This window comes from Lepeophtheirus salmonis, chromosome 7 (genome assembly GCF_016086655.4).
Source record: "Lepeophtheirus salmonis chromosome 7, UVic_Lsal_1.4, whole genome shotgun sequence".
Taxonomy (NCBI): domain Eukaryota; kingdom Metazoa; phylum Arthropoda; class Copepoda; order Siphonostomatoida; family Caligidae; genus Lepeophtheirus; species Lepeophtheirus salmonis.
In genome coordinates, this window is record NC_052137.2 from 32,203,984 (window position 1) to 32,230,162 (window position 26,179).

General features: G+C 30.1%; 1 protein-coding gene across 2 annotated transcripts in view; it reads right to left on the reverse strand.

Annotated features, from left to right (window-relative positions):
* Positions 1–26,179, reverse strand: part of LOC121121574 (acetylcholine receptor subunit alpha-like) — a 199,869-nt gene that overhangs the window by 40,295 nt on the left and 133,395 nt on the right. For both annotated transcript variants that reach the window (XM_040716538.2, XM_071889852.1), the window contains exon 6: positions 12,792–12,928. In XM_040716538.2, coding sequence (XP_040572472.1) covers positions 12,792–12,928 — 137 coding nt within the window. The remainder of the gene's footprint in view (positions 1–12,791; positions 12,929–26,179) is intronic.

Sequence of the window (26,179 nt, forward strand, 5' to 3'; positions counted from 1 at the left end):
AGACAGATAATATGTTCTCCTCTAAAACATTATTCGAATTGTCAGGGTTACAATGTTAATACTTTTTATAAAAATTTAAATATCCCAAATCCTTACGATTTTACAATTACATTAAAACAGCACGAATAAAAACAAAGATTTACGGACGTGTGAGGTCAAATATTGCAGGATCCAATGTTACAACATTTTGAAATCACTTATGTTGAAACAAAACAAAAAAATAAATAATATTATTTCAATTCTTATAGAATTTAAATAAACTACAGTGCAGTGTTCATCATTTGACTAAAATCATTGTTAATTATTTTGAAAGAGTGAACATAATTTATACACGTGTTTTTTTTTCATTATTATTAATACTATGTTGTGGCCAAATAATTGTCAAATTGAGCCTAGCGTCTTCACTTTTTTAATGAATAATTTCAAAATGAAAGGACAATAAATTAAATTTACAACCAATGGGAATTAAGGGGTCATCAATGCGAAAGCAAAGATATTGAAGTTGAAATGAAGAGAAAAAAGTTACCAAGTACTATAATTAGGATTATAAATATAGTTATTTTTAGCGTGTGAGTTATGTTTCTGTTGGTTAGTTAAAGAGTGTTGCTTTTTCCAACACTGTTATAATTAGTCCTTAATTGATTGATTTGATTTAATGATGAAGAGTAAGACTGGAGATCAAGAGGAGGTTGTGGAATATAAGTGTGAGTCCTTATTGGACTCAGAGTAAAATTGAGCATTGGAAACGGGGTTGGACTTGTCTTTAGTTCCTTACTCTCATAGATGCTAGCAGCTAATAATAGGTTCGGAAAAAAGTAATTTCGTATTTGTCTCTTTATTTCAATACTTGATAAGAAGTGTTACAATCCTCCGGGTGTCAACGAGAATCCCACTTCAACATGCCCTTCTCGTAGAAGACCTTTTCTCTCTCAGCAAAAAAACTCGCACCATCAACTTTTACTAGCCTCCATTCAGGCCAAATTTGTACCTCCAAGCCTATTGGCCATATATAGGAACAGATGGTAATCACTTGGTGTCATGTCTGGACTCTAAGGCGGATCCAGAAAAACTTCCCATCTAAGCTCCCAGAGCTTCTGACGCTATCATCTAAATAATGTGTGGCCTGGCATTGTCTTGACGATGTGTTATTGTCTCTTATTTGCCAATGCTGGCCACTATTTTTAGATCGCCACCTTCAAACGGTTGAGTTGTTCACAGTAGGGGGCAAAATTGATTGAAAAAAAAATAAAATTGCTTTAACCACGGTTGTGGAAGACGAACTGAAAGAGTCTGGATCCTGAATACATTGAAAATTGTTTTGGACTCTTAGGACCCGTTTTTTCTTTTCGTATAGTAAAATTTAAAATATGGTGAATTTCTTTCTTTAAGGCCTTTATACTCATTGCACAATCATTCATGACTGAACTAGACAAGCACAATATTGTCAGAAAAGAGTTTGTGCTATAAAATTATGCCTTTACAACATCGTACACGATGATACGATCAGACCAATAATGCACCAGATATACTTAGTTTAAAAAGAAGTGCGGGAAATACGAAATTACTTTTGTCCTAACCAAATATAAGGAAATGTCATGTCAGCTAAGCTGCTCTCCTGCAAATATTCTTCAAATTAACTGGGTTATCATGTTAAATTTCCGGGATTATTTGATAGACTGAAAATGCTTACGAATACTATCCCTAATCATAATTGCTATAGGGGAAAAAGGCTGATCGCAGTAAAAAAAAAATTATTTTTGTAGATCCTCAGTAAAAATAAATATTTTAACCAATTAAACTGATTTAAAGAAGTTCTTTTCCAAATTTTATGGCTTTTTTTTTCATATGAGAGAGGAGGAAACATTTTTAATTGACAATTTATGAAAAAATAAAAGAATAATTTTTTAAATTATTCAATTTCACTAATTATCTCTTTTCTTTACTTCTTTTGTAACAAGATTAATTACTTTTATATGCACTCCCCTCTCTTTACTTTTTCATTTTTTGTTCATTGCTTCCTAACTGCACATATGGTTTCATTGTTAAAGGTGGTTCCTTTATGTATGATCAAAAGAAAATAAATTTAAAAAATACCCGTCAAAAGAGACTGTACAGTATTATATTATATATAACCTTGGATTTTGTAATTCTCCTTGTATAATGTGACACTTGAATTAAGTAATGAGATGTTAAATCATTATCAACCTTTTAAATTGATTATTTCCTTCTAAATATAACAGCAATTACACAAGTAACTAATAATAGTATCCTGAGTTATTCGGCGTAGTTGAACAGACACAAAATGCAGAAGAAAACTTCTCAAAAAAACCGTTTTCATTAGCCCACAAATACGTAGTTACTTAATTACTCGGACCAGGGGCTTTGCTATTTTTCATCATTGCGAGGCAAAAATTATCAAAGCTTTTAAATAATTACTAATATAAATAGGTTTAATTTATATCTACGGTGTAGGTAAGCAAAACATGGATTGTTAATTAATTTTCTCATAACTATGAAAAGGTTTAGTAATTATATTTTGATATTCTGTTCCTACCGTTCTTTTGAAATAAGCAAACAATACTAATCATTTAGTCATTTTATCATCATGAGCATAATTTAAAGAGAGATACGAAGTGTTTGTTAAGTTTTGAGAAAAATATAAAGGAGGAATTCATTAAATCGATAAATCGCCTCCCTAACGACTTCTCTATGGCTATTTGGACAATCAGGAGGGCTATAAATCCCCACCTTGGGATTTGTTTCTTTCACAATGACCCATGCTACCTTCTGACAGAGGGCATGAAAGCCAGGAGGCTCGAGAGTTGCAAGAAAACCCTCACATGGATCAATTGTGAAAATTTTCTGAGACACGAAGATTTTCACGGTTGATCAATTCCACAGCCCCCAGTACAACATCTGGGTTGCAGAAACAAAATAAAAGGTCCAAGAGGTTTACTACCCCAAACATCCAGCCTAAGCAATAGTCCTTGGCGTTGTGGCCTCTGATGGAAAGAAGATGCTTCCGTTCTTTTCAAAGCTTTACATAAAATTGCCCAGTAGGCTTACTATAAGGTGCTTTAAACTTCAGACGGATTTGTACGATCATTTTGGATTCTATGTGTGATAAAACCAAAAATATACTTATAAATATATATTTGACAGGGTACTAGGAAAGTTATCCTGGAGAAAATTGCCAGTATTTTGTTCAAACTTTACAATTTATTTTCCATATTAAATTAAGCAATTTACAAGTCTTTTGTTCTTACATATAGAGGTCCATACAAGTGAAGTCAATCACTCAAACCAACCATCTCCAGCTTCAACCACTGTCTTAAACCTGGCCTTGAACCCAACACAAGCCAAGAAGTACAAGTACATTCATTTTTATCGCATTAAATTATTAAATATGATGATCACACTTTTATAAACATAAATTTTCGGGTTGGGCCAAGATATTGAGGTCTAAAGTAGTTACAGATTTACATTCACCACCATTTATACATATGATTAATATTATCATAGAATTATAATTTTATTTGGTTATAAGTCTAATGTACATATATAAATGAAAAAAATAGAATTTTTTCCAGTGGTAAAGTATCATCATTAGGAATGACTAATGACAATGTCTAAATGTGATGGATGAACATAGTCTCGAAATGGAAAAATAATTAATTAGAAACTAATTTATTATTATTATTGTTATAAGAAGAAGAGTGGTTATTTGTTGTTTTGTATTTGACTTTATAATGGCAAAAATATATTATACAACATTTGACTTATTATCAGCTTTCTAAAAGAATTAATTTTAATGTATATAAATCACAATCAGATCTGTATGGGATCTCTAAACCTTTCCTACACCAAAAAGAGTTAGAATACGTTTATAAATTCTTACCAAATTTTAGACTATTCGTACTATATAAATATTTAGTAGTAGGGAGCGTCTGCAGATTAGTATTCGGGGCGGGGGGTGTCGATTTTTTGTTGAAAACAAATTCAAAAATCCCTTGAAATGCACAAAAAATTTTAAAAATCCTAAATTATTCACAAAATTTTAATCATTTAGTAAAAAACGTTTCGAATGTTAAATGTCAAATGTTCATTTTTCTGAAAAAAGTTCAAAATCTACAGCTTTTCACAACAAATAAAAAAAAAATTCCAACAAAATTCAAATATCGACAACTATTCACCAAAAATTAAATTTATTGGAAAAAAGTTTCAAAAATCCATAGTTATTCAGAAAAATTAAATTTTTGGAAAAAAAAATTCAAAAATCAATAGTTAATTACAAAAAATTAAATTTTTCCATATCTAAAATTTAATTTTTAGTGGGAAAAATTTAAACATGAATTTTTTTGCCCCCAATAACAAAAGTATTATAGTAAAATACCCAAATTCGTTATTTTTTTTATTTGATGACTGTCTCCTGTAGGAGATTTTGGAAATCTTACCGGATTCTAGACATCAGCCGGGATTTTGTATTACTGAAGGATATGTATCGCTCAACTCTACTTCACACAAATTAGTGCACGATGTTGAGGTCCAGTGAGCTTGGAGTCCAAACAATACGTTCAACAAAAAATTCGAACAACCACGTCTACAAGTTTTGTCATCAGGTGTTGATTCATAATCACCTTCAGACTCTTCTAGTTCCAGTTGACTACTCAAACAATGGACCTGCCCAGGTTTAATAAGTTAGCAAGGTCAACATATTCTAGTCCAGCGCTGATCACAACAAGGCCTTTTTCAGTATTTTTAAATAAATACTTTGCTGATCGATGCCTTTTTCTTTATGCTGACACCAAACACAAGCGGCTGGGTGGCAAAAAAAAAAAAACGTGCTACCTTCGCATACACTTAAAGATCGTATACAAACAACAGCTGCATGTTGTATAATATGTCTAGTAAAAATAAATCAATTACATTTCTAATAGATGGCTTTAGTAATGTGTATATCGCGCTGTGTAAGTGAAATCGGTTTACATTAGAAATTGTTATAAATATAATATTTCATATTAAAAATACTTTTTAGATAGTTTTGTGATTGTTTGACTCAGTATTGTTAGAGCGTGTTTCAAAGATGGACACCAGCAAATAAATTACGCTATATTTCACAGTTTTTCTTCAGGTGAAGAAAGAAGCTAGGGAGCTAAAAATATGTATAGTGTTTATGTTTCTGATACTATAAGAGCCAATCACGGGCAATTTTGGTTTCATCATTCCCTTCTGGTAATTTTTAAGTAAAGTATGTACCACTTTATGGAAGGCAATTGTCAAAAAATGTGGATAAAATAGTGGAAACTGTCTAGTCTGACCGGTATGTAAGCACTGTTTTGATTACTTGGGAGATAAACATTTATGAAAAAAAATATGTATATAATAATCAAAAATAATGGTTGATAATTTAAGACTGAGTTACTAATTACGCCCTTGCAGCTTTTCAGAAGCACCTGTTTCAAAGGGATAAGTTAAGGGATGGTTAAAACATATATTATTAAAGTGTTGGACATTTTAGCTATCAAATTTATTATATTCTTCGTAATTATATTCATCAATCCTAGTCTGTAGAGAAAAAAATAAAAAGGTAGCTAGGACTGTAGGATATAAGTACCGACTAATGGATCCTTAGGACTGTAGATTAGAAAAAAGATAGGACCGATAAAAATCAAGACTGAAAAGAGTGAGAGATAAAAAACCAAAAAAAAAAACAGATAAGGAAATCAGTCCAAAAATCAATCCAACACAACATACAACCCGATATCTAATAGAATATTTATGTCAAAAAAAGGTTTTGTATTCAAATAAATAGGATGAATTGTATGTAAATAGTTTTAAGGTTTTTGTGTTTAATTTGACTGTGTCTATAAAATTTAAGAACAAAACTGGATTGTACGTCAAAGATTAGAACCAAAGTTAATTCTAATTTCTATGTACAAATTAAAAAATATATTAAGCTATTAACATTATTTATAATTTAATAAAGAATAAATTTTATTTGAAGCTAATAAAATTATTCATTTCCAGACGTTTTAATACTTTATCATTGTTATAATCAAAAGAAAACAAAAAAAGGATATAAATTGTTTTTTCGGCTGTTTTATTAAAATAATAAATATTTAATGCATTGCTGCTTTTAATGTATGTATGTATTTGAGTGAGTCCCTTAGTACTTATTTCAGATATTAAAATAAAAAAATCATCCAATAAATATAGTTTTTTTTTTTAAACTTTTGAAAAAAAAAACTTTTTATAAGAGCAAATATAATATAAACTAAATTTACAACACGACGTAAGAAGAGATGTTGCATAGAAAATCTTCTACAGACGTCATCTGGCTGATTTGCGCAATTAAAAACTATGGGTATGCAACTATTTTACTCTTGTAGCTATGTAAAAACAAAAATACTCCTTCTTTTTCTCGTCCATAAACATATACAGGGTAGATCTTATCTAGTGGTATACTTAATTTAAATTTAATACTACTATAACTAGGCGCGTATGGAGCAGAGGGTCTGTACTACTTCTCGCATTGGAGTGCCCAGTTTTTAAAATCTTCCACCAAGAAGGAGTGTACCAAACAAAAAACAAAGTAGTCATCACAAAACCTCTGGTTATAATTTTTACTGTTGAACAATAAAAAAAAATAATGGGTACTAATATTTTAAGATGAACCCTATATTTGTACATAATCAAAGAAAGAAGCATTGACTATGTATACAGGGTACACTGTATATAGTACTCCCTGATGTAAATCATATAAATATTTTGGATCTTAAATGATTTTTATTTTTTTTTATTTGAGAACTCTAAAAACTAAAGTACTCATAGTATATATATTTTTATCAATCTCCTAATATTATTTTTTGATTCCAGAGGAGATATATATGTAATTAATATAAGTTTTGAGTAGATACGTGTGAGTGTGCTCATCAAAAATAGAGAAAAACTCTGAGGGTATCTGGGGAACTTATCTTCTACACTTTTAAAGCAAAATTTGTCTTTTTGTTTATTATTTTGATACATGCTGAGTCCTACTGCTAGTTATTTAATGAAATACAGATATAAGTTAGGACAAATAAACAAAAAAAAAAGTTTGTAAGATATGAAATAAAGTTTATAAAATGTTCAGTTCTCACTTTGCTAATGTACACTAATTGTTCACTCCACAACGGGTATTAAAGCTTCTCTTTTTAAAGCTCTCTGACGTAACGGCCTTTCTTTCGTCGTATCGAAAACCATAAATATAACTGTTTTGATAAAAATATACTTTTAAAAAATGGATATGCCAGTGACTATACCTTTAAAAAAGAAACCTATTAGTTTCCTAATAATTTAAGTGTAATCTTTTCCTCCTTTTTTATTAATAAACTTTTTTTAATAGTTTAATCCATACTTAGTTCGTTTTTTTAAGTAGTACATTTATTTAATTCCACTTTATTTTTCAAATTTTCTTTTTTCAACATTTTTTGGACATTTCCCATATATTTTTAATCTTTGTCATCATGTTAACTGCAAGCATAAAAATCACTTACCCACCAATCTGAGTACGTTTTCACTCTGACTAATACAATTTAACAGTCCCTATCCAATGGGCAACCTAACAATACATGTATACCTAGGTTTGTAAATAGTTGGCAGCCTCAACAGTGATTTTTAGTTTCTAAAGCTGTTACAATTGTAAATCCCAAACAAATCATCCACGTTGCTCTCCATCATTCATGAGCACACACAAAATTGAGGTAACAGTTTATGACTAGATGTATCTCATCAAGAATTAAATAATAATTATAAGACCTAGTTTGACACAGAATAGAACTAAGAATCCACATTGGAGTACTTTTTATCTATAACTTTGTTTGATGCAGAGTGGGACTTGTTGTCTATCTTCATCTCCAATTTGATTAAGGCTAATCTAATAAAAAATGCTTCATATCAGCTAAGCTGCTCACCTCTCAAATATTAATCAAATAGATTAGCATGTTAATTTTTTTTTGGCATACAAACAGCTTTTCTTTGTTAGTTAAAAATCGATCTTTAAACTCAATAAAAAACGTTACAGGTAATTGATACGTTCTACTTTCCCCGTTGGCCAATAAAAATCAACCTATTTTATACAGGTGCTCCTTGGTCGTTGTTAAGTTATAATATTTAAATTAGACAGGAATAACAGAAGAAAACAATTAGGGTGGAGGAATGAGTTTTGAACAAATAAATTGAAGACAATAATCGATGAATCTATGAGTGCAGATCTTACTTTTATTTTCAGTTATCTGAATTCTAAATTATCTAAAATTATAGTAATTCGAGACTATTATCATTCTGAGTAATTTTTTTCCCTCAAACGATCCCCGAATTAAAAGTAGGGGTTATAAAACTTATCTAAAAGTTTTCTTATGATAAAAAAGTGTTGTTATTGATTCTGTATCTTGTTAAAACCTGGATATTTTTCCATTTTTAGGCTGAAAAATGATTAAAACCAACACTCTTCTTTAGACCCCTATAACTTATTTATAATACATACTGATGAAAAATATATTATATTATAGAAAAATCTTCCATGTATAAATCAAACATAGATCTTGTTAAAAAATGTACATCCCTAATTTTATAGTGATTCCATTTGTAAGGGATGTACTAGCAAATTTTCAACATTATCATCAAAAAAAAAAAAAAATAATAATAATACCAATTTCATGAAGTCATGCCCTGTAAAACGAAGATAGAGGCAGCCATCGAAGCAAGATACTTCTAATTTGATCATCCATCTCAAGAAAATTTCGCAGGAGGATTCCAAAATCCTCCCAAAGGACGGAGGAGAATTCATCCGAGGAAAACTCCAGGACCTCATAAGGGAGTAAAGTGAACTCCTTCCTTGAAAATTATATTCTTCAGTACGGAGAGTAACAATGATGGGTTACTTGATAGTTATGAGTAAAATTCCTTCCTGGACTAGGAGTGAAATGGAGTATCAACATCGTCTTTTAGTCTTTCCTTTGTCATTTCTAGATACAGAGTGATGCTAGTGTATATTTTCTTCATCTCATAACTGCTTACAGCTAATTACATGAAACTTCATGACAGCTAAGCTGATTTTACAAATTGTCAGGGTGACCACGTTAATCTTTGTTTTTTTTAATTTTTACATACTGGGAGGGCATATTTTATGCATTACTCTCGCAACAAAGACGTTGTTTGCAATTCAAGGAACTATTATACATTATTTAGATCTTTTTATCAGTATGCGATAAGATATTTTTAACAAATCACTTTCATCGAAAAAGTTCTTTTGTACAAAGTTTTACTTTTGAATGACTTTTCTCAAACACTTTTTTTCGCTTCTTATTGTTAATCGTTAATTGATTGGAAGGAAATTAGAACACATTAAGAATGATTTTTAATGAAAAAGTAATGTTTCACCGATTTTTTTCAATGGGAGTTTTTGATATATATATTTGTGACTTTGATTTGTTGATTAGTTGTTGTTATTCTGAATACTAGTTTATATATCGAGTAGTCAAATATAACTTGAGCCTGAGATATTTGGAAAAGAAAAGTTAATTTTTTTGCTTTTATTTCAAAGAGAAAAGGAAGACATAAAAATATTTTTTTTTTAATTTTGCAGATTATTTTATGAAGTATAAAACAAAAAATATTCCATTCTAATTTTAAAATTTAATTATAATTTAATTATTAATTTTAATTAATTATTTTTACTAATATTTTGAAAGGTAAAATGAAATTATATTTAAATCTTAAAATTAGAATGGAATATTTTTTGTTATATACTTCATAAAATAATCTATTAAAAAAATTGTAAGCCTATTGATATCATTAAATGCATATGATTATGTTAATACATTATTACAATAAACAATTTAGTAAATAATAAGTTTTCTTTATAATCATAAACATTTTGACAACCGGGTGATTTTCTTCTCCGATGAAAAGTTTACGGAATGTGTAGTTACTTCACCAATAAATTATCTATAATTCATAATTGCAATAGAAGGAAGTTTGTTGTACAGATGATTTATGTGTATATATAAGATATTTTAAGAGTTTGGGTCGTTTCTTGATTGTTTTTTCTAAAATGGTTCACTATATTGTAAAAGTTAGGACCTACTTGTCATGATAAACTTTCTGTGCCATGTGAAACTTTATTTTCTCTGCCGCTCTGAATTAAAAAAAAATGTTCTGATGTCTTCCTTTTCTCTTTGAAATAAAAGCAAAAAAAAAATTAACTCTTCTTTTCCAAAAACATCAGGGTCAAGATATATGTATGAAGAGGGGTGACTACTTTTCATATATTTTGGGCACTGTGATCCTTTTATGGTTTGAAGCCAATTCATATAAAACGATTAAGGTGACCTCTCAGCAAAATGAAGCTCCAATACATACCAACGTTCAATGCCAAGTGAAGTGTAAAGCAAATAATTCTTTGAGGACAAATCCATGTGGCCCCTTCGAGTCCCGATCTTAACCCCTCAACTACTTTATTGTGGGTTATCTCGAGTCGAAGGTAGGACCTCGTTAATATCTAAATTTTAAAGAGTTCCATACCTCAATTTAGATGGAATGGGCGAAACTTGCCAAATCTAAGGTACATGCAACAAGGTTAGCATTCAATCACATATAAGGGAGGTAATTGATAAAGTAGGCAGTTTTTTTGAATAATTTATAAAATATGGAATGAAAATTGATAGATTTTCTAAAATATTTAATTCAAGTGTTTTTCTCTATAACCAATTAATAAAAATTAAAAAGGTTTAAAACTTATGGTCGCCCCTCTAAGTAGGTAAAAATAAAGTCATGCTACGTTTCTACAACAAAAACAAAAAAACCTACAAACAATTTATCTTGTGTACACATATTGGCATATTTTTAATGCTAGTTGGATGTTTCCAAGACTACAAGAAAAGTAACTGTAAGCTTATTTGAAGTCATTCATTCAAACGAAAATTAATATTATTTTTATGTATTAAAAAAAAGAACACAGAGACTCCGATTAAATATTCATAGGTTGAAATAGCAAAAATTGCTATGAATAATTAATTAACATCACCAAGTTGCTTTTACTCTCTGAATTAAAGTAGTTTTTGACATTTTCACAATATATTACCTTATGTAATACTAACAAAAAATGAAATTTTATTTTATACTAGCAGAGTTTTTTTCATTTTATTTAATTAAATTTTGTGGCCCATTTTGAGAACATAATTAATCCCAAAAAAAATATTAACAGACACAAAAGTTGTTTATTTTTTCACACCTTAATTTTGTAAGTTAAATATATATATGAACTTTTCATTTCAGGATATTTTTGCCCCTTACAATCTTATGGGGGAATTTGGATCGATTAATATGTTTATTAGACTTATAGTTATACACTATTTCAGTCTTAATTTTATTAAAAAATTCGTTCAAATGCAAAAAGTAAGACAAATTTAGTTGACTGGGCTACAAATGATTCATTAAAGTATTTACTTTCAGAATTTAAGCCTGATAAGGAATCCCGTTTGCTATTTTACCCAAAAAATATTTAGACCGTGATACAAAAATACACAATTTTTATTTATAGAAATATAATTTAATTTCTTGATATTTTGTGATTGTTGTGAATAAAAAAATTGCTGGATTTAAAATAATTGATTTTTTTTTAATAAATCTATTTTAAAACCGTTGGGTATATACAACTTACAATTTTTCCCTGATTTTTACCCCCATTTTTTCAAGTTTATATACTTTAATAAACTATAATTCTTATTTTTCAATGCTGTGTCAAAGATTATATAATATATCCTATGTTCCATAATAGAAACAACTCTTAAATAATATTTCTAAATTATTTGAAATTTTGAAGGGGCCGCATAAGGCATCATCACCATGTTGGAAAATGTGTGGATTATTCTGGAATTATTTTTTTTTATCCACGACCACTTTCATTCCTTAATAATACCAATATACACATCACTGCTTTTTTTCATAGTTTTTGAAAAAGATAGGTGCATAGACTTTGTTCATTTGAAGCAAGGATCCCCAAGACCATGATTGAAGCAGCATGTTTATTTTGAAAGTGAATTATATTTTGCCCAGCTCAATAGTGGTTATATACCCGTTTCTCCTAATGACTATGTCAACACTGAATAACTTATTGTCATAAAAAAACGTCACAGGGGATCTTTCCTTCCTGTCTTTTTGATCTGGCTATCCTTTGTATTGCCAAAAATAAAATAATTTTTCTTCTACGTCTTAACTTAGTTTCAAGGTCCACTCCTATGATTCTATGTATGGTTGTTGGTATAATACTCATTTCTCAGGAATTTGTCTCATCATACATTTAGATTTCGTACAATCCGATCTTTGATGTCCTTAACGACAGCCTTACTATAAATATTTAGCTTTCTTCTTCGGCCAGATTCTATACATTTCAAAGAGTTTTATTGTGGCTTATAATTCAGTAAACTAACGGTTTGAGGATAGAAAAATCCCAGCTAAGGTCCATGCCAGATATACCGCGGTAGAACATTTCCACAACTTGTTTTAATTTAGTTTTTATTTCGACTGTGTAGTCGATAGAATAAAAAAAAAGAGTAAACCTTAACCTAAGACATTATCACGTAATCCCATCAATAAAAAAATCTATTTCCAGTTATGCAACTATTTTACTTTCAATATACATAGAAGATGGTGTACCTATATAAACCCTTATTATTGTTATATATGTTCTCTTTTGATAAAATATGTTTGTTTATGGTAGAATAAAGAAAAACCTTTCAGCTCTTACTTACCTGAAAGTATCTAAAATCATTGTAAACAGTACAAATTTCCCTAGTAGTGGCACCACGAGTGAAGTCGGAGGGATGATTTCTGCCAGCAGGAGGAAGAACACAGTCAGAGACAGAAGAATGGAGATACTTAAGCTCACCTAAAAATAGAACGATTTTTATTTTAATGTTTTTGAATGTTGTATAAATTTTGCACATAGATGACAGATTGTACTTTATCAAAGGATAATTAAAAACGCTTGACATCATTCTCTGTTTTTGAGTAAAGCTTTAACAAAAGGGTCATTATTTTTAATTGAATAATTCTTTATACCAACATATAAACAGTATTATATTAGTATAATTTGTAAATATGAGAAAATAAGTCAGTTCAAATATTTGCCTTTATTTTTTACTTATACAGAGTGCATAAGTGCTTATTACAAAATATAGGTATATAAATAATCTTTCTGAAATTTTTTAGTAAATAAATTTAAAAAAAATATTGTCAATAATTTATAATTTAATTTTTTCATATTAACTCTCCTCGCAATGATAACTGTCTCAATATACGGACAAAAACAACTAAACTCATTTTTATAATTTCATCTGGAACCTTGTCCTAAGCACGGGTAATGTACAGGGTTGTCCAGATAAAATTTTTAAGGGCTTATAACAAACGAACTAGATATGTTGAAACCCTTTTTGTTTTATTTGAATGCTATACTTAATGAAAATTAATTATCCATAATGAGATAATCGTGATAACCTCAAGCACATAACGTCGGATGTTTCGACATGCCCAGGCGAGATCTAGTGCAGATCAAGATTTGCCATTGTACTGGTTTTTGCACTTTTAATTTGCATTCCCGGGATAGATGAAATAGCCCAAGTAAAAAATTAAACCTTCCACCAAAACAGTGCACCGGCTCACAAAGCCAAAAAAGTGCAGGATGTCTTGCTACCAAAATTTCTTCACATTTGGAGCCTGTAGTTTTGGCCAGCCAAAGCTTTCACCACCTTGTTGCCGAGGATATCAAGAGAAGCAGATTTCTTTAAATGTAGCTTTTAAATAATAAAAAAAGTATATGTCTCTATCTCATCTAGTTTGTTTGTTATAAGCCTTTATATATTTCTGCAATTTATCCTTACCAACCTGTATTCTTTGAGATAATCTAAATTTTGGACTCCCTCTCGACAACTATATATATTTAGGTCAAGGAAAGATAGATTCAAACTAGATCCAATATTTTCTAGACTTTTTCAATCATTTTTCTTATTGCTGATGTATGACTCGAACAATGCATGCAGATAATTGAGATGTTTTGGAAAGACTCTACGAATTGTGATGAAGGTCGACATATCTCTTTCTGTTTTGCACTCTCAGTCCAAATTGACTCAGAAGATAGGCCAAAGTATGGATAATATGATTAGGTTGACTCAAAACATGCAATAGCATGAATACATTAGGACAAATGTGATTATCATTCAATTAATAAAATACAACTCAAAATACATTTATGATACGTGTAAATAATATATTTGGCTATAATTTTTATTTAAATGTCTTTCTTAGCATGCTATAACAGCCTGGACATCCCCATTTGGCAGCTTTTGACGATAAAGAGTGTATTGATGGTGTACCATGCTGTCATGCTAACAGGCTTGAAGCGAATCCAAATTTGTTTGAGAGATGCAGAAAACATCATATTTCAAGACACTCTAAACTAAAATGTTCAAGAAGTTGAGGTTAGTGCAGGAGAAGGACATATGGAACAAAGCCGAGTTCAACTATGTTGTTAATGCAGAAGTTTTGAGTTTCCTTGACTGAAACGATAACTTACCAACCATGCATTTGAAGTGTACAAGTTGTAAATGTAGCTTATTGCATTTCGGAGATGAAATATTTTGAATACATAATTTGAGGTATTCGTACATGCAATATGTATACAGTTACTGTTTGATGTACAGTAATAGCCAGTTGGGTACCCTCTATACAATAAAAACATGAAAGAATCTCAAATTTTAAACACTGAGAGAAAGTATAAATTCAATCAAAATTTCAAATTATTCCAAAGCATCATTTTCTTATGATATAAACTTTACATTGAGGTAAAATTTTTCAAATATTATAATGTTTTCAGTCATAATTATCATTAAAATCTTTTGGAGTTATGCAAAGATACTCCTACTAACGCCTAGAATCTGCAGAATAATTACATAATGAAAAAGGTTACTACGAAAATAAAAATTATTTCATTACAATACCAGTGCAGTTGATCTATTTTAATAATTACGCCATTTAATGTTTGATCATTTAAAAAAAAATATTCATTCATTTTGCTGTTTTAAATATCTATTAAGATGATAAAATATTTGACTGATTCTAAGAAACGATACAAATGAAATCTAAGAAATTATCAGAAAAAACAAATCTATAAATAAATCCTAAATAAGGCATTATCAAGATAAATAAAGGCTGGTATATAACCAAATTTAATATTTCAGGACCATACTGAAAATTATTGGCAATATATTTTTTAGATTCAACTGAATTATATTTATTTCTGTTAACCTTGGTGTCTGCAAAATTACAGTTTACTCACGCAGGGTTATGTGTTTACAGTGGTAACCTTGATAATTGAAAATTACATGCCTTTATATTTTTACCCAGGGTGGCTGCAGGAGGGGAGGCGGGTGTTGGAGTGTGTTCTTTTTCCATCAAGGAAAACTTGTTGTTTTGAAAGAAATTTTTATATGTATATATTATCCAGCGGACGCCCCTGTTAATTTATACAAAAATACTACACAGTTTTACTAAAATTGGGTCAAAGCATTTTCTGCTTACAAACAAAACGAACCAAGGCAAAAACAAAATTGCTTACTGAATCAAAATGAAATAAAATTATCAATAAGTAGCTGATAACTAAAACATTTTTTGTGTATACTTAAAGTGCTTTAAGACATAAATTGAAGCATCTACAATCTCCTTTCACAAGTTACAAATTAATAAATAAAATAGGTAATTATAAATGATATTATTTTGCCAAAATGAGTTTCTTATGGACACATTTGTTTCATACCTTTAATAAAAAATTGTGTTCGAAAATATTGGCAATGACTTATTAATTTAAAGACAAATACACATCCGCTTATGCTAGATAGTAACAATATAATACAATTAATACAACAGTTATCATTAGTAATTTGATAGATTACAAATATTCTGTGTGTCTGAAATGTTTTTTAATCGGATATTATATTATTTTTGTTACTACAGTAATTATTTACATATTTACTAAATTCAACAATTATCTCAAAATTAACTGAATACTTCAAAAAAACCATGTTTCCTTTTTGAAATTATTTGAGAAGGAGAAACATTCACCATGGAGCATATAATGCATCAAAGTGATTAAGAGTAAATACTTTACATCTTCTGAAATATGCTTCAAACATTGCTTACTCTCGGGAACGTTGGAGATTGGGTCCAAATCCATTAATGACCAATGGAGTACTTACTCACTTTGCAATGTAGCGAAGCTAGATGACTGGTCATCTCTTCTTGTGCTGTAGGCTTTTATGATAAACTTCTCGAGAATTTCGGTTGAAACAGCTGATAGATATATATTTTTAAGACACTTTTGGAAGCCCAAGTCAACAAATAATCCTCACATATTTTATATTTGAATTATATCAAAGTGTAAATATTTATAAATTTACGTCAGCTGGCCAAAAAATATCCAAGAAATCTGGAAGAGATCAGGGGAACACGGGAGATAAATCAAAATAAGTGCTGATATACATATGTTAATCAATTTCAAAATTGAAAGCTATTTAGAACTTTACTCATTGTTTTAGTGGCATTCATCTATCTCTTCTTTTACTTTTTATTTATTCTTCTTTAAATGTAAGATAGAAAATTATACTCATTTACTGAGTTTATTTTTACTAAAAAAGAAAACGAACAATGGAAAAGAACAATAAGAACAAAAACGAGAAAAAAGAGTATTCAAGGCTCTAGATACAATTATAATCAAATGTTTTGCTTTTCTCAATATATTAATATTACTTTACAGAGAAATACAATTTCCTATTATGTAGCTAATTGATTTTACAGGATTCTGAATACACTATATATATCGGGTGCAGCGAAAAAATCTATACACTTCGTTTATGCTACATAAATAAAGGTTTTTGTAAATGCCCTCAAATTTTTCTGGCCAAATATTTAAAAAAAGCTTAAAAAACAACTAAATGATCTTCCTAAGTTTCGTAGAATCCGAGAAAATGCCATCTAAACAAGGACACCGTCAACCAAGACTGGGATGCCATCCCTGAAGACTACATTTGCAATGGGTGCAAGGCTTTTTGTGGCCGACATAATTACTGCCAAGGGGGGGCTAAACCAATGATTAGGGTAGCAATCATATTAGTTAATTTTATTTAATTGACATACCTTATTACAACTAGTTGCTGAAATATATCTTGATAAAGTTCTAGATTGAAACTCTAAAGATTTTTGCCACACCTGGTATATATACTGTAGTGTTCAAACTCAGTCCAATATTGAATTTTACACCGGTTCGGTCTTAAGGGATTTTTTTTCCTATATTAATTTGAAACAATGACCAGGATCTTTGACTGTAGATCGATATTCATTTGTTTTCTAATCATTAATCATTTTTTTAGTCTCAATTTATTGGACTGTTTTCTCCCTTAGCCGCCTGGATATTGGGATGTTCAAATTTATTAATACAAAACATTTAACTTTATATGAAGTGCTAATGCTCACAATTTTGATACATGCATGACATTATGAACAATTCATCTATAGAATCACTCTAGAGCGTATTTTAAATGAAACCGAATTTGTCTTTGGAACTGATCTAGACCTTTTTTTTTTAAGATCGAATTTATAAAAATAACCGATTGACTTTGGTCCACCAAGATAATTATATATTTTTAGAGTATTTGAGTAGTTTATTTTGATAAATGATTGCTCAACTTTTTCGAATTTGATAAACGAGATATCGGAAAAAGTTGTAATTTTTTTATGTTTTATATGAGTTCAATTAAGTAGAAATTCAGACTGTTGCACGGCTTATTTGACACTTTTTAGTTAGAAAATTAATTGGAGTCCCAGGAGATGCCTTCATGGGGCGTTTCAGACCTATAAGGAATCTTGTAGTGCATTTTTTTATCACTCTGAGACTTGTTGGATTTTCTATGATATTTCAATTTCTCTTTTCATCGGTCATAGACTGTATCTTTGGATATGCCTCCTCTACCTGCACAACTTGTTTTGAATCAGGATTGTTCAGGTAAATCCAGAACAACCATTTACTGCATCCTGATTTTCAGCCCATCAGTACGTCCGCTGGGGATACTTTGTCCCAGTATTTGATGATGGAGGCCTTCCAGGAGTCGATAATGTTGTGCGAATTGGCAAACATCTTCCTCTCTAACTCCACATAAAAGAAGTAATCCATGGGATTTATATCTTGTGAAATAGAAGGGCAGGCCTGGGGGTCCCAAAATAGCACCTTTTCTTTTGTCAACAAGTTTTTGGTCTTGCTGAATTTGTAATAGGAGACTAAGTCTTGTTAAAAAAAGTAACTTAAAAGCATTAGCTTAAGTTTGTTTTCATCCAATGCATAACTCGATCAGACAATTTTCTTCCTTAGCAGTCTGGGTGGACCAGACGGTAGGGCAGTATGACTTCTTCCTCAGGTCAGTATTTATGACCTTGGAGACTGTTGCACGGCTTATTTGACACTTTTTAGTTAGAACATTAATTGGAGTCCCAGGAGATGCCTTCATGGGGCGTTTCAGACCTATAAGGAATCTTCTAGTGCATTTTTTTATCACTCTGAGACTTGTTGGATTTTCTATGATATTTCAATTTCTCTTTTCATCGGTCATAGACTGTATCTTTGGATACGCCTCCTCTACCTGCACAACTTGTTTTGGATATAAAGTTGTGCAGCTAACTTAAGCTAACGCTCAATTTCTCACTTTAAAATTTAAATAATCTAGTTAAATACTTTTATTATTGTTAAGGATGTAGTTATCGTATTGAAAGTAAAGACTCTTGATATCACCCTAATGCAATGGGGAGATGGTAGATTACTAAATTAAAGGTATGCCAAAAATAACTTTTCAGGCTTAAGTAAACTCAAGCTTCCTCTCCTAAATAAACAGCACAATGAAATGCGGCTTTTGAGACTAGAAAAATGTTCATTCAATGTAAAGAAATTTAAATTAAATCAGAATATGTACATAATTCAGATATGATGTCATTATGTGTTTTTTTAGTGTTGATACTCGGTTCATGACAGAATATTTTTTTTTGATACTGTCCTAATTTTGTTTTTTTGTAATAGATGCAATTTTTACAAATATTTCGGTATACACCGTGATTTTTAAAAATTTTAGCAAAATTTAATCGTTTTCATATCGTAAACTGTGTTTTTTTAAATCTCAATCTATGGACTGATTTATTCCCTATACTGATTAATGAATATACTTAAATTAATATGATAATATTGTAGGTTGGTTTTGATCAATTAGAGAAACAAATAATACCTGCAATCCAGATCAGTTTCGGTCCGATTCAGTTCACTCATGCACATTAGTCCTAAAAACGGGTAAAGTTCCAGTTTTGAGATGACATCACTCAACTATTTATTTAATTTCAAATCATTTCAAGTACTGACAGTGAGGGACCTGTACCAAGGACAAATAGAACTGGTTCGAAGACTGGAGTGCGCCAAAATAGAAAAGAAATGACACAACTCTACCAATGTCTTCATCAACAATTCCTCTATAAAATTGGTCTAGTAGTTTTTTAAATGAGATCGATCCAGATCGGCTTTTTTTTGGGGGTTGAACCGATCTAAAATGATTTTTTTTAAATTCCGGTCCAGATCGAAATTCTTTAACAGATCTTTAAAATCCCAACGATCTCAGACCGGTCTTGGATTTTCAGACTGAGAGCCAACACGAAAATATAGATATATACATAATACACTTTTCAGTACGCGTGGAGTAATAATGTTATTATTATTCTTTTGTGAATTCACTAGAGACCTTTATTTTTTTATTTTCCTATGAGGAAACTTTATACCTTAATATAATGAACACTTGTTCAACAAATTAAAGTAGACGCACACATTGAACGAATCTCGTTTTTTCTTTTTTTTATTTAAAAAACAAAAACAAAAAAAAACTTCCCTTATCTGGTAATGGAAAAGTAAAGCTTATCAGTTTCCAAAGTTTGACGTTTTGTACTACTCATATCTTAAGAACACCTCGAACTTACACGAAAATCCGTCCTACGAATTAAAATTTCCTTACTTACTACTGGTAGAAAAAGTAATTAAACCGTTTATGAAGCTATTTTTCAATATGTAGTATTGATCAAAGTGTTAAAGAAGTTGCTGCATTTGAAGACTTTTGGTTCTAAGCATTTGATTGCTATGCATATTGTAAGGAATCAGATCATAAAATCATAGCAAGAAGACCCTATAATGTACCAAGCGGAATGATTGCGTTGAATAGTTTGGTAAGGCTGACAACAGCATCCAGACAGTTTATAAAATGAACAATCCCTCATCCGTCTATATCTAAACGGAGCCGACACTATGATAATATTAAAATACAAAGTGGTCCTATAGATCGTGTTGACTATTAATTTAAAATTTTTTTCCAATTCGAGTTTGCAATATGGATTTGAATTCCAGTATATGGTTGATCATTAAGTAATTGAAACTCTATCCTGTCGTTTCATCTATTATTTACTATTCTCAGCTCTATTTTTATTCATAACTAGGTGAAGTACCTGGTATTGCACGGAATAATTACGCGTCGGCTATATGGCAAATTTTCCTCCAATAATATAAGAGATAACTCCTTACAACTTTTTAAGTGTTACTCTCTGTTTTTAATGCCCACACTCGCACTCAGTATATAAATCAATTAGTATATGTTCTGTCCTCGAAAATGAAAGAATAATAATAAGTAAAAAACAAAATTTAATATGATCTGATGACTCAGAAGTAGAGTTTACTATTTTGTAATGAAAAAAGAATATTAGGACAAGAGCGCACGCAAAAACCGTTTTTCCTTTTCTAATTTTTAAAAGTAACTTTTTCTTTACAAACTACTCAACTCTATTGGTGAGTACTTTAGTCTATCGAGAGCTCAATAACAAAAGACAAACTAATGTGTGTTCCCCGTATTCTACATACAAAACGCCTGCAAGAGATAATTCATTTTTACAAACCAGACTTTATATTTTATTCAAGTCAGTAAGAAAAACAAAAAAATACATATGTGTAGTGATAACATAACAGCAAGCCTGGATACAATTTCTAAATATTGCGACAGTATGATAAAGGTATCTGTTGATATGAGTACTATAATCTATATTAATTCAAAAAAGTGATAAAGTCCTTAGGAGCCGGGGTTTTTAAGGGTAACTGAGCCTGATAAAAATCGTTTATTTGGTAATACTGGTCATAAACAAAACGGAAACGTCATGACATGAAAATTATTTTAAGGAAAGGTGTATAACTATTCACGTTGCAAGAATAACGAAAAGAAGAAAGATACTCACTGATTAAAAACAAGCCTCAATAACTGAAATTAAAAAGTATTAATGATATCAAAATTCGATTTAGAGCTCAAATTTCGTGCTATCAAATTCACTGAACTTGTATATAATATGTTCATATAAACATTGAGAGTTTTTCCGTGGTTTAACATTTGAATCGTTAAAAATTTTTCTAAAGTTTTTTGTTTAAATAAAAAACTTTTAATGCATTTTTCTCTGTTTGATCAAAAAATTACCAGCTTGCTTTTATGCTATCGCATCACATATGATATACATAAGATGTCAAAATTAAGACATTATTTAATACGAATAACTGGGGAATACATGGGACTGATTTTAGTCCCAAATACTCAAACGATACAACATAAGTTACGGAAATTGGATTCCATAATATTTATTTTGCAATAATTTATTGTTATTTCTTTTGTGAGTGTTTCATTTTGCTTAAAATAAGGAAGTAACAAAAAACCTTTCTAATATTCGAGTTTTTTTATTATTGAATACCATTTGGACATTAAATGGTACAAAATATTAAATTACAAATGTCGACAAAAATATCAATTTACTTCATTTATGAGAGGAAGTGAAAGATGAGTCTACTTCTTGTATAAAAGAAGATAAAGGAAAATAAATACATAAATTTATGGCCATGCACACATTTTGCAATGAACTTTGGTCGTATATCCTTAAAAATATTACGTGTTTAATTAAGAAAATGGTTTGTTTTAACAAAATAGTTCACTAAATTTATCAAATCCGCGCTAGAGTCAGATTTTGAGTACCACTGAATTCTCTGCATGGTTGATTTTATCTAGTAGTTAACATTTTATTATTTTCAATCCAGTATGACATTGGTACAAAATCATAGAAGAGGATAAAGGGAATTTAACTCTGAATAGAGGAATCTGAGACATTTGGAAAGACAAAAGAATATTCTAATTTTTATCAGGGCAAATAAAATCCATACAAAGTTTTGCTTTTCTCTGATTTAAAAAAATTTACTGTTGATGCCACTATTAATAGCAAAGCAGCTGCTATATCACTACTGAAAATGTCTCAGCATCATTGAGACATGTGTTCAGAACAAAAAATCTAGTGTCTGCATAGGCTAAGTCTACCCTCCTATTTTTGTAGAGAGGAAGGAGCGGCTCAAGGAAGATGCTTAAATCGAAATTCTATAGAAGAAAGTTCTCCTTTGGGCCAGACAATAATTCCGTAACATTTTTTTTCCATCAAGATATCGCACTACTAAGACCAAGACCTTCCTGAGAGTCACATTTCCAGACTTTTGGGACCTCAAAATGGGGACACCCTCCTCTCCAGACCCACAATTCTTATACCACACTATCTAGGTGCGTCTGGAGGAGAGGGGTTATGCTACTCCTTGCAAGAGAGTCCAGTCTCTAGAGACTGTCATCAGGAAGGATCGGACCAATCATGAGTTTGGCTACATTTTTAAAGGTCTGCATGAGATTTAGGTCTCGAATCGAATTATTATTATAGTGAGGAGACACACATTGATAAAAAGTTATGCCAAACAATTTTTTCAGTATATTTTGTTAAATTACTATCCAAACAAAAACTTTTACTGTAATCTTACTACAGAAAAATTGAAACTAATATTCTGTGTACTACTAGATAAGATCACCCTGTACTTGTGTTGTTCAATTTAGCGATTTTAATTGGAATTTCGGCATAGTAAGGATTAAGTTGATTAAAATCTTCAATCTGCAGCAATAAATATCATCCATAAAAAAAAGAAGGAGGATTACCTTAAGAACTAAGTGTCACAAAATACTAAAAATTTTTGATGATTCTAGCTGGTCGTAAGTTGACAACAGAATGCGAACTTTAAGTTAATTTTTTTATAATTATTATGGGATAAACTGCTCTGATCTATGAGCTCCATCAATTATGGAATTAAACTCGTATGCCATGGTATTATTAAATACCATTTTATCTCTAAGTTATTACAATTGTAAAGTCAGCTAAAGGAAAACAGTTGATTGAATATTTTTTTATTTCACTGTCAGAGGAATCTATCAGAGTTTGTCTAGTAACAATTACCAATAATGAAATGATAGCATATCAAGCAAATGCTAAGGTGAATTCAAATAAGCTGTGAGCAATCCATTTTTGCAGCTATCTTGTATCTAGTTTTCCATCTTGTAGGTATGACTTGTACTAGATGTCCTCGGTCATATAGTTTCTGATAGTCTTCTCATTGATGTTCATCAATTTGGACAGGGCTCTCTTGGGCCACTCAGCCGTTGTTTTTCATCATCTTTTGAAGCTTATCAATGAATCCATCCCTTTTCTTCAGGTCAAACCTTCTGGAATGTTATTTTCTACAACTTTAGTTCAATGATTTATCTCTTATTTCCGTCGGATATCATCAAAAGCACTGGGTGGCGATTCTATTCATAGGGGATGGTAAGAAGGCTAGGCTTTCTTTAAAAGACTGAAAGTTTCGGAATTGATACGCTGATTTGGTTCAGGGTTAATATTCAATCCTATTTTCGAAATATAAGCTGCTACACTCACGACTCAAACACCTTTCCTACCTTTTAGATGTATTTTATTTAATGTTGGAGTAAATTTCATGAAATAATGAAAAAATAACCTTTTTGTTAGAACGATAAAGTTGCTCCTCCTCCAAAAGATTTAAAAAAAGTACTTTAAAAATATATATTTATATTTTTTCCTTATGGAAAAAAGTTAAAAAATAAATTATTTCTCTCCTTCCAAAAAAAAATCTTCCCTTAATCCTTCCATAGATAATTACGACCTCATTGAAAGAAAATTACCTTCCAACATACTATTAAATCCATACTATAGTAAGCCAAAACTACTGTGTATTATATAATGACTTCATATTTGGGTTGGAATATACATAGACAAAAAGTTTAATAAGTTTATTTAAGTTGTTACTTTAACCAACTTGTAAATTAAAAAGAAAAGAATCCCTATAGTTTAATCCCTTATTCAAAATAATATGGGTAAAAATAAATAAAAATGAAAAAAGCTTATAGCATTTTTATCTGGCAGTTATCTAATTTTATATGTTTACTTACAAGGGGATTTGAAAATTTCATATAAAATTCCGAATTAAAGTTAAGGAATATCTAGAAAGTGATTTATGTACATATATTTTTGAAACAAATTATTTGGTTTTATTGATGTGAAAATATCAAAAATAGACCAAGTTTAATAGAAATACAAAGTTATACTATCATACAATCGGCTTGCCAGAATTTTGAATTGTATTTACCGCTCCGACAGCTTAGCAAGACAGACTTGACGTTTGAATTAAGATCTCTGCATTTTTCCGGGCAAGAATAACTCACATTGAGAGTTAGGAGTAGCTAAATGTGTTCTAAAACACAGTCTTCCGGGTTAAGAAGTGTCTAGCCGAAAGGAAGAATGAAGAGGAAGCTAGCTTTTAGATGCTAAAAATGGAAGTGGGGGTAGGAAAAAGATGACATGATTTCAGGATCAATTTGATGTGGCCCTACCCTCCATCACTCAACAAGGTGAGGGTATGATCAAGGAGACTATTACCAACGGTTGTGCAGGCTTTAGACGCCTTCTAAACGTTGTCATCATTGACAAGAGTGCCTGCATTATAAAGTAATGTTCTCAAGGAATGTTTGAAGAAAATTGAAAACTACAAAGTTGCACAGATTAAATTTAGTAAAACATTTTTGAATTACAATTGTTCCATCTGCCCTTGGAATTTTCTTTGAAGTACATATACATATTTTTGTCTCTAGGAACAACCTAGGCAAAATTTACGCAAATTCAGTTGAAGAGAATAATTTCTCTTGAGTGCGTTGTTCATTCAGCTATTTTTTATTGAATTTGTAGTTAAAAATGTTATCATTTCCATGCTACATTACGTAAAATATAATAATATATAACAGATCATGTTTGTAAAATAAATTGAAAAGTATATTAAAATAATACTTTGTTTTATTTGTCAAAAAGGGGAGAAACGTTCACATTACTCAAAGTTTTGCGTTTGATAAAAAAATGTTTTATATTCTGCCTTTTTATCAAATATGTCTAGAAAGAGTTTCATATACAGAATAAATAAAAGCTCTGAAATTTATACTTTTTTCATCTTAATTTAATGTATTTTTTTTTCGTTACAAATGCCATCATTAAAGTTGAATAAAATATTACCTTAGATAAACGTGATACTTTTTGTAATTGCTTCTTGAACAGTGTTATTTTTTTAATGCTATATAATTAGCCAGATGGAGTGGCACTGATCAAATATAATTAGACATTATAGAATTACATTTTTTTCCATCTGATCTGCAAAATTTCTTTAAAGTCCATATACATAAAGTATATTTATGTCTCTAGGAACGATCGGGGTGCGAATTTACACAAATTGAGTTCAATAGAATAATTTCTCCTAAGTATATGCCCATTGAGCTACTTTGTTTGATTATTCGTTTCTTTTCAAAGAAGGAACATCTACGTCTAAAGTAATCACGTGTACATTAAAGAAGAACTGTCACGTTGAGCTTTTTTATCAACTTGTAATCTCGAAAGACAAAAGGGAATGGAAAAATTAGAAAATACATATTGTCTATCATAATGTGTTCAAAAATGAATTTACAGGTTTTCATTTAATTATTACTGGCTATTTATTGATTTTTTTTTCATTTTTCTATCTTGATAAATTGTTAAACATGTTGTGCTAATTTGATTTTCCTCATATTGTTAGTGTTTGAGTTATTGAGTAGATCAAAAATTACACTATTTCGATATCATTATATTTTAT